Source organism: Piliocolobus tephrosceles, chromosome 10 (assembly GCF_002776525.5).
Source record: "Piliocolobus tephrosceles isolate RC106 chromosome 10, ASM277652v3, whole genome shotgun sequence".
In the NCBI taxonomy this organism is placed as follows: domain Eukaryota; kingdom Metazoa; phylum Chordata; class Mammalia; order Primates; family Cercopithecidae; genus Piliocolobus; species Piliocolobus tephrosceles.
Genome location: NC_045443.1, coordinates 110061666 through 110076865, shown reverse-complemented (window position 1 = coordinate 110076865; position 15200 = coordinate 110061666). Strand labels below are relative to the sequence as shown.

At 45.7% G+C, this 15200-nt stretch overlaps 1 protein-coding gene across 2 annotated transcripts in view; it reads right to left on the bottom strand.

Moving 5' to 3' along the window:
* PTPN11 (protein tyrosine phosphatase non-receptor type 11) overlaps positions 1-14590 on the bottom strand; it is a 99224-nt gene extending 84634 nt beyond the window's left edge. For both annotated transcript variants that reach the window (XM_023203824.1, XM_023203831.1), the window contains exon 1: positions 14363-14590. In XM_023203824.1, coding sequence (XP_023059592.1) covers positions 14363-14376 — 14 coding nt within the window. In that variant the 5' untranslated portion in view covers positions 14377-14590. The remainder of the gene's footprint in view (positions 1-14362) is intronic.
* Between the last annotated feature and the right edge of the window lie 610 nt (positions 14591-15200).

The window sequence follows — 15200 nt, the reverse complement described above, 5'->3', positions numbered from 1 at the left end:
CCCGGCCTTTTTTCTGTTTTCAAAATATTTTTATAAAATAGAGATGGGGGGTCCCACTATGTTGTCCAGGCTGGTCTCGAACTCCTGGGCTCAAGTGAGCCTCCCACCTCAGCCTCCCAAAGTGCTAGGATTATGGGTGTAACCCACCATGCCCAGCCTGGATTTCTTCTTTTAATTCCATCTGGGTCAGCCATTAATTGAAGGACTTAATCCATTGTCACTGACAGCTCATGTTTGATATCATATCTGCTAATTGTTTCCTACTTTCAATTTTTTGTTTTCTGTCCTCTGCCACTTAGTGACTTCAGTGACTGTCTACTTCAGGCAGACACCTGTTTCTTATTCAAATAAGATTCTAATTATTTTAAATTATACTGGTAGTTATTATTGAAGGGAAGATAACTTTTGCCTCTCTTGGATGGGAAGTGAAGAATTTCTGGCTGTTGCTCTACTAGTCCCCATTAAATGAAATACAGCAGGCTCAGCAGTTGCTTCATTTTAAACACTAGTTAAACAGCCTAGGCCCACACAATCTACCTGCTTATCTGTTCCCTGTCACCACTGTCATCTCTTCTTTTTTAAAAATAGATTCTAAAAGAATTTATCACATTTGTCCTTGACCTCACCCCTGTGATGGTAGGATCAAACATACTATTATTAACTGCTTTTATGAAGATCTTTGTACAGGGCGGGGCAAGGTGGCTCACACCTGTAATCCCAGCAGTTTGGGATGCTGAGGTGGAAGGATTGCTTGAGGCCAGGAGTTCACGATCAGCCTGGGTAACGTAAGGAGACCCCGTCTCTAAAAAAATTTAAAAATTGGTGGGGCATTGACGGCACACACTTGTAGTCCCAGTTACTTGGGAAGCTGAGATGGAAGGATTGCCTGAGCCTGGGATGTTGGGTTGCAATGAGCTGTGATTGTGCCACTGAGCTCCAGCCTGAGCAACAGCACTTTAGGAGGCCAAGGCGGGCAGATCACTTGAGGCCAGGAGTTCCAGATCAGCCTGGGCAACATGATGAAACCCCATCTCTACCAAAAATACAAAAATTAACTGGGCATGGTGGTGCGTGCCTGTAGTCCCAGCTACTTGGGAGCTGAGGCACAAGAATCACTTGAACCTAGGAGGTGAAGGTTGCAGTGAACCAAGATAACGCCACTGCACTCCAGCCTGGGCAACAGAGTGAGACTCTGTCTCAAAAAAAACAAACAAACCCACAGCCCTGTATGTATACATATATACACTGACATAAATGTGCATGTGCATATACACACTCCCTCTGGGCCTGACTGTGTGAGACACACTCGACACACACAGAAATGGGATTCTCTTGTTTTACACTGATGTTTTCGCATACTACAACTGGAAAATCTTTCTTTTTTTTTGTTTGTTTGTGTGTTTGTTTGTTTTTGTTTTTTTTTGAAATGGAGTTTTGCTCTCTTGCCAGGCTGGAATGCAGTGGCGGGATCTTGGCTCACTGCAACCTCTACCTCCTAGGTTCAAGTGACTCTCCTACCTCAGCCTCCTGAGTAGCTGGCACTACAGGTGCACACCACCATGCCCAGCTAATTTTTGTATTTTTAGTAGAGACCGGGTTTCACCATGTTGGCCAGAATGGCCTTGATCTCTTGATCTTGTGATCTGCCCACCTCAGCCTCCTAAAGTACTGGGATTACAGGCGTGAGCCACCCCACTCGACTGTAGATCTTTCTATATCATTACTGTGTTGGGTTTTTTGTTGTTGTTGTTTTTAGAGACAGGGTCTCACTCTGTTGCACAGGTTGGAGTGCAGAGGTGTGATCATGGCTCACTGCTGCCTCAATCTCCCAGCCGCAAGCAATCCTCCCACCTCAGCCTCCTGAGTAGCTGGGACTATAGGAATGCACCACTATGCCCAACTAATTTTTTTATTTTTTGTAGAAATGGAGTCTTGCTATCTTGCTCTGCCTGGTCTCAAACTCCCGGCCTCAGTCCTCCTGGCAATGCCTCCCAAAGTGCTGGGATTACATGTGTGAGCCACCATACCTGGCCCACATCCAGGACTTCTTAACATTTTACGGGGGTGTATTTTTTTTTTCTTTTTTTTTTGAGACAGGGTCTCACTCTATCTCCCAGCCTGGAGTGCAGTGGCACAATCATGGCTCACTACAGCCTCAACCTGCCAGGCACAAGCAATCCCTCCGATCTCAGCCTCCGCAGTAGCTGAGACCAAACCTGGCTAATTTTTTTATTTTTCCTTTGTAGAGACAGGGTCTTGCTATATTGCCCAGGCTGGCCTCAAGCTCCTGGCTTCAAGCAATCCTCCTTCTTCGGCCACCCAAAGTGTTGAGATTATAGGCATGAGCCACTGCGCCCAGCCAGTATCCTTTTTTTCAATGGCTACATAATACCCCACTGTATGAATGTGCCATCCATAATCTGACCCTTCTTATAGGACATTTATGTTATCCTCTGGTTTTTTGTTATTACAAATAATGCAGCAGAACATATCCTTTACAATCATTTTTACATACTTTTACAAATAAATCTGTAACATTAAAGTTTTAGAAATAAAATGGCTTTGTCAAGATACGGTCATGTATTGCTTAACATCAGGAATATGTCCTGAGAAATGCATCATTAGGTGATTTTGTCATTGTGCAAACATCATGAAGCGTACTTATACAAACTAGATGGCAGAGCCTACTGCACACCTGGGCTATATGGTATAAACTATTGCTCCTAGGCTACACACCTGTACGGCATGCTACTGTACTGAATACTGTAGGTAACTGTAACACAATGGTATTTGTGTATCTAAACACATCCATACATAGAAAAGGTACAGTTTAAATACAATATAAAAGGTTAAAAATGGTGGCCAGGTGCAGTGGCTCACGCCTGTAATCCCAGCACTTTGGGAGGCTGAGGCAGGTGGATCACTTGAGGTCAGGAGTTCAAGACCAGCCTGGCCAACATGGTGAAACCCCATCTCTACTAAATATACAAAAATTAGCCAGGCTTGGTGGCGTGCACCTGCAGTCCTAGCTACCCACGAAGCTGAGGCAAGAGAATCGCTTGAACCCAGGAGATGGAGGTTTCAGTGAACCCAGATCATGCCACTACACCCCAGCCTGGGTGACACAGCAAGATTCCATTTCTAAAAAAAAAAGGTTAAAAATGCTATGTCTGGCTGGGCGCGGTGGCTCAAGCCTGTAATCCCAGCACTTTGGGAGGCCGAGACGGGCGGATCACGAGGTCAGGAGATCGAGACCATCCTGGCTACCACGGTGAAACCCCGTCTCTACTAAAAAAAAATACAAAAAACTAGCCGGGCGAGGTGGCGGGCGCCTGTAGTCCCAGCTACTCGGGAGGCTTAGGCAGGAGAATGGCGTAAACCCGGGAGGCGGAGCTTGCAGTGAGCCGAGATCCGGCCACTGCACTCCAGCCTGGGCGACAGAGAGAGACTCCGTCTCAAAAAAAAAAAAAAAAAAAAGGTATGTCTATACAGGACAGCTCCATTATAATCTTTTTTTTTGAGATGGGGTGTTGCTATGTTGTCCCCACTGGTCTCAAACTCCTAAGTTCAAAAGATTCTCCTGCCTTGGCCTACCAAAGTGCTGGGATTACAGGTGTGAGCCACCACGGCCCAGTCCATTATATTCCCTTTTTTTTTTTTTTTTTTTTGTGAGCTGGCGTCTTGTCTTGTCGTCTAGACTGGAGTGCAGTGGCCCGATCTCACCTCACTGCAACCTCTCCCTCCCGGGTTCAAGCAATTCTCCTGCCTCAGCCTCCTGAGTAGCTGGGATTACAGGCACCCGCCACCACACCCAGCTAATTTTTTTGTATGTTTTTAGTAGAGATAGGGTTTTACCATGTTGGCCAAGCTGGCCTCAAACTCCTGACTTCAGACAATCCACCCACCTCGGCCTCCCAAAGTGCTGGGACTACAGGCGAGAGCCACCGCGCCCAGCCCATTATACTCTTATGGGACCACCATTATGTATGCCGTCCATCATCAACTGAACCATCATTATGTGGCACATGACTGTATGTAATTTTTTTTATTTTGACAAATATTGTCAGACCACCCTCAAAATAAGGTACGGGTCTGGATGGGCATACAGTGTGAAATCTGCTGTTTTCCCTCACTTGTGCCAATACTGCATATATTACCAGACTCTCTCATCTTTGTCTATCTGATTAATGGAAAATGGTGCCATGTTAGTTTGCATTTCTTTGTAAGACTGAGCACTTTTTCATGTTTTCAGACCGCTTGTTTTTCCTTTTCTATGAGTTGTCAGTTTGTCGTTGCTCATTTCCTATTAGATTTGTAGCTCTTGATATAACTAGAATATTACCCTTTACTGTATGTGTTGCAAATATTTGTCTCCGTTTTTTTTTTTTTTTTTTTTTTTTTTGCCCCCCTTTTTAGTCTGTGGTATTTTTTTTCCTACGGAGGTTCATGTTGGCATGGTTAAATTTATCAGATTTTTCCATTATGATTTCTGGGTTTCTTGCCATGCTTAGAAACTGTCTTAATTCACAGCAATGTTATGTGGTAGAAATTAATTAATACATGCAAAATGCTTAGCACAGAACCCACCCTTGGAGTTTCACCTTTGGAACTAGAAATTTAGATGTTATCCGGAAGAAAACATTCAGAATAAAGTCACAGATCTTAACGGGACCCTGCACAGCATGGCCCCTGGTTGACTCTGGTTCTCTGATCACGTCTCCGATTTCCTCCAATTGCCACATGTGACTTTTACATGTGCTTTTCCCTCTGGTGGTCCCACACTCAGATCCCCCATCCTACCTTCTCAGAAAACCCCCTGCTTCTCAGGGGTGATACTCAACATAGCAACATAGCATCTAATCACACGTTTCTACAGCCACCAGGCTGAAGGCTAGACTGGCAGTTCCATGAGGGTAAAGGACATGTCTATTTCTTTTATTGTTTTTTAGAGATAAGGTCTCGTTCTGCCCCCAGGCTGGAGCGTAGTGGCGTGATCACAGCTCACTGCAGCTCCAACTCCTGGGCTCAAGCAATCCTCCCACCTCAGCCTCCCGAGTAGGAACATGTCCATTTCTTCACCACCGTACCCGCAGCCCCTAGCAAATGGTTAATACAGAGCAGTTCCTTACTAAACATTTGCGGCCAGAAGGGAAGGAAGAGCAATCTTGGGGTGAGCCCCACCACTACTCTCTCCTACATCCACACAGGTTCACATCTGTGACCTGGGTGATGTCAACAGGAGGCTGTCAAGGATGACTCCAACTTCCACGTACTCAAGAGGAAGAGGCAGAAGGTAGCTGACAAAGCCCTCTTCAAACTGGTCCCACCAGCTCTTTATGTGGCAAAAAGATGGTCATTGTTTTTAATACACAGTCTCTTCTCACCCAATTGGTGGTGATGACAAGGATATTTTTCCCTATCTGTATGCTACTGTAGTCATTTTAATAAGAATTTGCAAAGTGAATGTCTAGAGCACCTATGCATATGAGCCAAAAACTTGCCCCAAAGCCTCCCCATGCATTTGGAAACACCAAATGTTGATATCTGAAACTAACTTGCAGTCTGGGTAACAAAGTAAGACCTCATCTCCAGAAAAAAAAAAAAAAAATTAATTAGCTGGGTGATGGCACATGCCTATGGTCATAGCTACTCTAAAGGCTGAGGCAGAGGCCAAAGGTTTGAGACCAGCCTGGGCAACATAGTGAGACCTCATCTCTAGAAAAAAAAAAAAAATGTTTTTTAATTACTCAGGCATGGTGGCCCACACCTGTGGTCCCATTTACTTTAGAGGCTGAGATGAGAGGATTGCTTGAGCCCAAGCATCTGAGGCTGCAGTGAGCCATGATTGTGCCATTACACTCCAGTCTGGGTGATAGACCAAGACCCTGTCTCAAGATAAAAATAAAACAACAACAACAACAACAAAGCTATATGAATCACAAAATAAAAAAGATGATTTATCCATACTTATATTGTTACAAACACTAATTTTTCCACAATTATGAACTGGCTCTGATAATAAGAAAAAAGCAATATATGGCCAGGCATGGTGGCTCACACCTTTAATCCCAGCACTTTGGGAGGCTGAGGCAGGCAGATCACCTGAAGTCAGGAATTCAAGACCAGCCTGACCAACATGGTGAAACCCCGTCTCTACTAAAAATGCAAAAATTAGCTGGGTGTGGTGGCATGCACCTGTAATCCCAGCTACTTGAGAGGCTGAGGCACAAGAATCACTTGAACTCAGGAGACAGAGGTTGCAGTGAGCTGAGATGGTGCCACTGCACTCCAGCCTGGGCAACACAGCAAGACTGTGTCTCAAAAAAGAAAAATGTAATATGTTGGCTATGATACATTACAGCTGGTTAAAATTACAGCTATACTTACTGAATGTTTGTCACGTGCCTGTGTGCAAAGCAGACTTGAGAAATCAAACTTTTCCCTACTACGTTCTGCTATTTATTTCTAAAAATTTCTTTTTTTAAATACCCTTGTTCTTGCTCTCATCTCATATTTCTAAAAATTTCTTTTTTGTTGTTGTTGGTTTTTTTTTTGAGACGGAGTCTCGCTCTGGCACCCAGGTTGGAGCACAGTAGCACAATCTCAGCTCACTGCAACCTCCACTCCCGGGTTCAAGCGTTCTCCTGCCTCAGCCTCCCAAGTAGCTGGAATTACAGGCATGTACCACCACACCCAGCTAATCTTTCTGTAATTTCAGTAGAGACAGGGTTTCACCATGTTGGCCATGGTCTCAAACTCCTGACCTCAAGTGATCTGCCCGCCTCGGCCTCCCAAAGTGCTGGGATTACAGGAGGCATGAGCCACTGCACCTGGCCCACCCTGTCTCTTAAAAAAAAAAAAGTAGTTTCAACTGCCAAAGGTGAAACTAGGTAAACACCACCTACATCCATCAGCTAGATCAGCAACAGAAGATAAGGTAGGTGGTCTTCTCCTTTACCCTTTTATTAAATAAACTGCATTGTTTCATTTACAATTTATAATTATGCTATCCTGTTATTAAGAACAAACAGATGAGAATAGTATTTTCAGGGAAACTTAGTAACCAGTATTTAGCACAGAGGCTGGAGACAGTAAGGACTTAATAAACATTAGTTTTCACTATTATTATCATAATTATTATTAGTGGATGTTATGCAGGATAGATACTTCTCATGCATAATTCTGTTAGTTTCACATAGGCAATTGTGACATGTATATCATTTAAGTTAACACTGCTTTTTCATATACTTCTCCATGGCTCTGGAACTGTCTCTATATTATTTCAAGCAATAGTTAGAGGCTGGACACGGTGGCTCACACTTGTAATTCCTGTCTGTAAGAGTTTACATTTCTCAGCAACAAAAAGAGAAAAAAAAAAAAGTTTTGGCCAGGTGTGGTGGCTCACGCCTGTAATCCCTTTGGGAGGCCAAGGCAGGTAGATCACCTGAAGTCAGGAGTTCAAGACCAGCCTGACCAACATGGCGAAACCCCATCTCTACTAAAAATACAAAAATTACCCAGGTGTGGTGGCGCATGCCTGTAATCCCAGCTACTCGGGAGGCTGAAGCAGGAGAATCATGTTAATCAGCGGGGCAAGGGTTGCAGTGAGGCAAGACGGTGCCACAGCACTCTAGCCTGCCCTACAAGAGTGAAACTCTGTATCAAAAAAAAAAAAAAAGAGTTTACAAACCTGAACTATTTGCCAGGAAATCACACCCGAAATCTGAATGCAGATCTGCAAAGGCTCGGGACTTATGTCAAGTGAGTTTTTAAAAAAGATGCTGATGAAACAAAAAGAAAATACAATGATGCTGAATATTTTATCTATGCATCCCCCTCCCCCAGTGATGTGGGGAAACAGTCAAACTGGCCAGTAATTTCAGGAACTTCATCTCAAGGCTGCTATACTGAGAAAGGAGATTTAGGTGGGGGGGGTGGGGGGGCGGCCCATGCCTGTAATCCCAGCACTTGGGGAGAATCGCTTGAGCCCAGGAGTTCAGACCTCATCTCTACAAAAAATCAAAAAAATTAGCCGAATGTGGTGGTGCACGCCTGCAGTTCCAGCTACTCAGGAGGCTGAGGAGAGTGTATCCCTTGAGCCCAGGAGGTTGAGGCTACAGTAAGCTATGATTGCAACATCACCCTCTAACCTGGGTGACAGAGTGAGACCTTGTCTCAAAAAATAGAGGGGTGAAATTTAAACTAGGGATCCAAAGTCTAATTTCAGGGTGGGAGCGCTTTGAGGGATGAGAAATTACTTAATGGGTATAATTTACATTATTCAGGTGATGGTTACACTAAAAGCCCAGACTTCAATGCTGGACAATAGATTCACGTAAAAAAAACTGCATTTGTAACCTTTAAATGTATAAAGTCTAATTTCAGTTTCTTGTATGCATATAAATTTATATCTCTTTTACCTGCTACTCCAGAAAAATTATTATATTTGTTCTTGGGGAGTAAGTTTATAGTTTGTTACTTTCTACAGATTACAAGAATATTCCTCATTTCTAATCTAATTAATTAAATTTTAATATCCTACAGTAAGAGAGTAAGTTATGCAGAAAAAAAAAGGGGTCAATAGGGACAAGCATTAGAAGTAAAAGGCTACAAAAAAGTTAAATTCTTGAAAAGTGTTCTAATGCATGCTACACTGTATTTCATTTAACTAGCCCCGCATTGATGAACCTATCAGCTGTCTCCAATATTTTGCCATCACCAACAATAATGCAATAAATATCCTACTGAATGTAAAAATTTTTTTGAAGTTGTTAGGCAGGGCGCAGTGGCTCACGTCTGTAATCTCCAGCACTTTGGAGGCCGAGGCGGGTGGATTGCCTGAGCTCAGGAGTTTGAGACCAGCCTGGGCAACATGGCAAAACCCCACCTCTACACATACACACACACACACACACAATTAGCCAGACATGGTGGCATGTGCCTGCAGTCCCAGCCACTTGGGAGACTGAGGTGGGAGAATCGCTTGAGCCTGGCAGGCAGAGGTTGCAGTGAGCTGAGGTCGTAAGCCTGGGTGACAGAGTAAGACCCCATCTCAAAAAAAAAAAAAATATTTGTTAAAGCAGCTTTTTATCTTTTTTTTTTAAGCAGCTTTTTAATGGTAGTACATAGCTATGTCTTTATAAATCACTATTTTCTCATAGAGTTTCATTGGTCAGCATCTCTGCTTTGATGACAAGGCAGTAAACAAAAACTACCTCCAAAAAAGACTTTCCACAAACTACTTCTACCCAAGTTCAAAGCCTCTCTCATCACTTGTCTCATCTCCCTGAATCTACTCCTGCCTCCTACAATCCTTCCTTCACAGCAGCCAGAGAAATATTTTAAAATAGATCAGCTCATGCCACTCCGCTGATCACATCCTTCTATGATTTTGCATTGCTCTAAAAATACAATCTGCACTCCTCTCCATGGTCCACATGACACTAAAGACATTAAGAATCCCTGTGTGGTCTGCTCTGCTCCCACCTACCTCCCATCTTCCCAGCCTCACAGCTCCCACATGTGCTCTCTCCCAGTCTTCAATCACTCCAAGATCTTCTCCCACTTCAGCACTTTTGCATGTGCTGTTTCCTAAAACCTAATTTGATTTGATGCTGGCATAAAAGTCTGTCTCCCTCCCTAAATTCCGTGCTCCTCACGAACATGGATAGTATTTTTCCTATTTCAGTGTTTTCCTATTTCAGTGTTGTCAAAGAGCATCAGATATACACATTTGCTCAAGGCACAAAGTCCTCCAAAATTCACAGTAAGAACTGGGCTGCATTTTAGGGCATCTGAATCCATTTCAGGGTCTCCAATCCTTGGTTGGGGTCCACAACACCCAGAGACCTTGCCAACATCACTTTTTGCCTCTTTCTTCCTTAAAAACGTTGTTTGGCGTTGGATGGCAGGTGCTGTCTGTGTTTCCCAGAGGGAAGGGGAATAAACTGAGTGTCTCTATTGTTCTATGGCTGCCTAACAAAGTACACCACGGCCTGCTAGGAACAATTACAAACATGAGTTGGCTCTGCTTTTCCAGCATCATGTGCCACTCATAACAGTCTCCACATTGACCATGGACATGAGGGATAAGTCATCTTAGCAGCGGCCTCTGAACTTGAGCAACTCTAACCAAAAACTTGGCCTTACATCAGGACCTAATGTTAATAAAGACATCCCAGTTTCAACTGGAAAGACACAGAACTGTTATTTTTCAGCAAGGCAAGTTTATTTACTCCTGCAGGAGATAAACAAACGTGGCCACCAGGGAGAGCCCAGGACAAAATGTACTTGACCTGCAAGAGATAAACCAAAAGCCTCCAGTCTCAGAACAAGCTGAATTTTCTGCCCCCTCAGCTCATCGTCGCGTATGGATTTCAGAGGAACAAAAACAGATGTAAAGGAGGTACCACAAGATGAAGGAAGAGTTGGAAAATACAGGCAGCTTTGTTGGTTTCACAAAGGCAGAGAAGGGCAGAGAAGCAACCTCAAAATCTAAACCCAGTACTATCACTGCTACATGATCAAGGAAGAAGTCACTTAATTGCTCAATGCCTTAGTTTCCCTACCTATGATGCTGAGAGATATCAGTACATTGAGTATACTTACATTTTAATTACTGGATGCATATAAAAGTCTAACCCAAAAGGAGTTATTTTGATAATTAAGCAAAACAAAATTCAGACCACTAATTGTCATTCGGGCATCAGCTCATACGATCACCTTCTCTAAATCACCTATCAAAACTAACTGCATTCTCCCATCTTCACATTTCTGTAGGATTTTTTTCCCTCCTAGAATTTATTACTACCTGAAATTGTCCTATTTAGTCATGTGCTTGCCTGCTCTCTCTCAGCCATGAAAATAGCAATATTGGCCGGGAGCGATGGCTCACGCCTGTAATCCCAGCACTTTGGGAGGCCGAGGCAGGTGGATCACCTGAGGTCGGGAGTTTGAGATCAGCCTGGCCAACATGGAGAAACCCCATCTCTACTAAAAATACAAAATTAGCCGGGCGTGGTGGCGCATGCCTGTAATCCCAGCTACTCAGGAGGCTGAGGCAGGAGAATCGCTTGAATTTGGGAGGCAGAGGTTGTGGTGAGCCAAAATCGTGCCATTGCACTCCAACTTGGGCAACAAGAGTGAAACTCCGTCTCAAAAAAAAAAAAAGAAAGAAAGAAAGAAAGAAACTAGCAATATTTTCCTGTCTTACTGCTTTATCCTGCCTGGCTCATTAACTTACTGTTGAAGGAATTAATACTAGCTTAAAGTAATTTGAAGGCCGGACACAGTGGCTCATGCCTGTAATCCCAGCACTTTGGGAGGCCAAGGCAGGAAGCTCGCTTGAGCCCAGGAGTTTGAGACCAGTCTAGCCAACCTGGCAAAACTCTGTCTCTACAAAAAAATACAAAAATTAGCTGGGTGTGGTGGTGCACACTTGTAGTCCCAGTAATCGGCAAGCTGAGGAGGAAGGATGGATTGAGCCTAGGAAAACAAGGCTGCAGTGATCGCACCACTGCACTCCAGCCCGGGCAACAAAGTGAGACTCTCAAAAAAACATAATAATAACAATAATAATAAAATTCTAGGGCTGGGCAGGGTGTCTCACGCCTATAATCCCAACACTGCAGGAGGCCAAGGTGAGAGGATCACTTGAACCCAGGGATTTGAGACTGCCCTGGGCAACACAGTGAGACCCCATCTCTATTCAAACAATTTAAAAATTTTAAAAAAACAATAAAATTTTAGGAAATATAAACTAATATATAGTGACAGAAAGCAGAACAGTGGCTGCCTAAGAACAAACGAGGGATTACAAAAAACATGAGGCAAAATTACGAGGGGCGATAGATGTGTTCATTATCTTGACTGTGGTGGTGGTTTCCCAAGTGTATATGTATGTCAAAACTGATCAAATTGTACATTTAAATATATGCATTTAATTGCATGTCATTTATAGCTCATTAAGGCTGGTTAATAAAACAGACTTATAATCCAAAAAATGATAAATCATTCAAACTTCTGTGTATTATGTTCATAATCTGGCTTTTTGGGTGGTACACAATACCAGGGCTGGAGGGGAGAAGGAATTACTCCATTTCAAACTGTCATCTTTACCACTTGCTGCTTTGACTATGCCCATACTTCCATGCTTCTAAACTAACAAACTGGACAATGTAGGGTCTATTACTACGCAGATTTTTTCCCAACCCTCAGCCCTCTAAAGCAGCAGATCCTTACTTGTCTGGAAGAGCAGACACCAGGAACAAAAGGCTCAATGACTATTAGACAGATTAAAGAATAGACAACTGTTTATTTAAAAGCTCCCTAAAGAATTAGAACATTTGAGGCTATACACTGTTCCATTGAAACGCAGTTATATATTACCCAGATCTGCAAGCACTTGCCAACAGACCTGTCCAAGTAACTCACTTCCTACCAGTTCTGTTTCTTTTTTCTCCCCTTTTTAAATTCCAGATCTATGTAAGAATAACATGCCAGGTGTGTTTAGAGGAGACATTCCTAATATTTTGAAAAATCTCATTCAGGCCGGGTGCGGTGGCTCACACCTGTAATTCCAGCACTTTGGGAGGCCGAGGCAGGCGGATCTCGAGGTCAGGAGTTTGAGACCAACCTGGCCAACATAGTGAAACCCCGTCTCTACTAAAAATACAAAAATTGGCCGGGCACGGTGGCTCACGCTTGTAATTCCAGCACTTTGGGAGGCCGAGGCGGGCGGATCACAAGGTCAGGAGATAAAGACCATCCTGGCTAACATGGTGAAACCCCGTCTCTACTAAAAACACAAAAAAATTGCCGGACGTCGTGGCGGGCACCTGTAGTCCCAGCTACTCCAGAGGCTGAGGCAGGAGGATGGCTTGAACCTGGGAGGCGGAGCTTGTAGTGAGCCGAGATTGCGCCACGGCACTCCAGCCTGGGCAAGAGAGCGAGACTCAGTCTCAAAAAAAAAAAAATTAGCTGGGCATAGTGGCACGCCGGTAGTCCCAGCTACTTGGGAGGTTGAGGTAGGAGAATCGCTTGAACCTAGGAGGCGGAGGTTGTGGTGAGCCCAGATCGCGCTACTGCACTCCAGCCTGGGCTGTTAACAGAGTGAGACTCCGTCTCAAAAAAAGAGAAAAAAAAGAAAGAAAGAAAAATCTCATTCAAATAGCCTCAATAGCTTGAATCGTTTTTTAAATGTCTGAGACAGTGACCATAATTGAACAACCATGGAAAAGAACAGACAATGGGTCTTAAGTGTGAGTGGTATATGGAGTGACTATATAAAATAGCAGGATCATTATCTGAAAACAGGTCACACTACCGTTTGACAACAAAATTAAGGCTTACAAGTGGTTAGCAATAGTTACAAAATAATAGAAGCAACATAGTGATTAAAACTAGGGATTCTGTCTCCACCACATACTAGCTGTGAGGTTAGGCAATCTACTTAACCTCTCCCAAACTCGGTTTACTCATCTTTACAATGGGGATAATAGCAGCTATCTGATAGGGCTGTCGTCAGAACTAAGCAAATGTTAGCTATTAGCAGTAATAGTACCCTGATCTTTCAAAGGATCTCATTAACTCACTAATTCTCCTTAGTTTCAAATCTTGTCATTTACTAGCATGTTGCTTCTGGGCCTTGGTTTCCTCATCCATAAAACGGGTACCAGTAAAGTGACCTGACTGTTAAGGTTGCAGTGAAGGATTAAATAACGAGATGCGGCTCCCTTCCTTTCCATCTCCCAAAGCGAAGATCGCAGAGGAAGGAAATACTTCTAGTGGCTGCAGATACAGTCAGTTTTTCCATTTCTGGCACGTGAGCGGTGGGAGAAAAAGAAGACACAAAGGGGCACATAAAAGGGTCAGCGGTCCTTCGTGAAGTCCCCAAATGCACGCAAGTGGCACAGTGACCCAGAACGACTAGACCACTGGGGGCCCGGCCCCGCGCAACTCCCATCTCGTGTCCCAAGGAGCCTCCCCAAGTGAGCAGGGTTATTTCGGAATCACCATGAGGCAATTCTCATGAGGCAATGGGTCAGGAATGCGGCGCTGAGCCGGGCCGCTGGCGCCCGTGGTTCCCTAGGCGGCTCTACCTGCCCCGGGCCTGACGGGCATCCCCGGGGCTGCCGCAGCCGGAACTCGGGGAGGCAGGAAATGAATGGGGACCCAAGGGGTGGGGGCGCGGTGGGGCCGGCCCCCGGGCCGAGGAGGGACAGGGGACGAGGAGGGAACTGGCCCCCAATCCCGATCCGGGGCGGGAGCCCGAAGCCCGGCCGGGGCGCCCCCTTCCGGACGGGGCTGACCGACGCGGCGGGGGCCGGCCGAGGCCCGGGCCGGGCCCCTCGGGGCTCCTCACCTCCGCGATGTCATGTTCCTCCCGCCCTCCGGCTCCGCGACGGACCCGCTCCTTGCTCAAGCTCCGCTAGGCTCGGTCACATCGGGCTGGCCCGAGGGAGGCCCGCTCGGGACCGGACGCGGGGCAGAGCCAGCCGGCCGCGCACAGACCCCCCTCCAGGCCTGGGGATCCCGGAGACTGTGCAGCCGCCCCCCGGCCCGGCTCGCTCCTCCTCCGCCCCCGCCCTTCGCCGCCGTCGCCCCCGTGATGTCACCGCTCGCGACGCCCGCCGCCACTTCCTGCTTCCCATCAGCCGAGGACCGAGCCACGGCCGGGAATGGCAGCGCGAGGTTCCGCGGAGGCGCTAAGCGCAGCGTCCAAAGCATCCTTGCTTCCTCCCGGAAACCGCGGCCGCCGGCTGTGAGCTGCGCGCTCGGCGTCTAAGCCACTCCACCGACCGGGCGCGTCCGGGCCCACTGCCATACCGATTTCATTCATTTCGTTCCACAAATCGCCGCTCCACTCATTAGCTGTGGAACCTTGGGGAAATTACTGTCTCCGAGCCTCAGTTTCCTCCATTAGGCTGGGCGCGGTGGCTCACGCCCGTAACCCCAACACTTTGGGAGGCTGCGGCAAGAGGGTCGCTTAAGCTTAGGAGTTAGAGGCCAGCCTGGGCAAAAAAGACCTCATCTCTACAAAAAATGCAAAACCCTAGCCAGGCGTGGAGGCTGCGGCGGGAGGATAACTTAAGCCCGGGAAGTCGGCGCTGCAGTGACTCGCGATGATGCCACCGCCCTCCAGCCTGGGCGACAGGGAAAGACACTGCCTAAAAAAACTAGTAATAGGCCGGGCGCGTTGG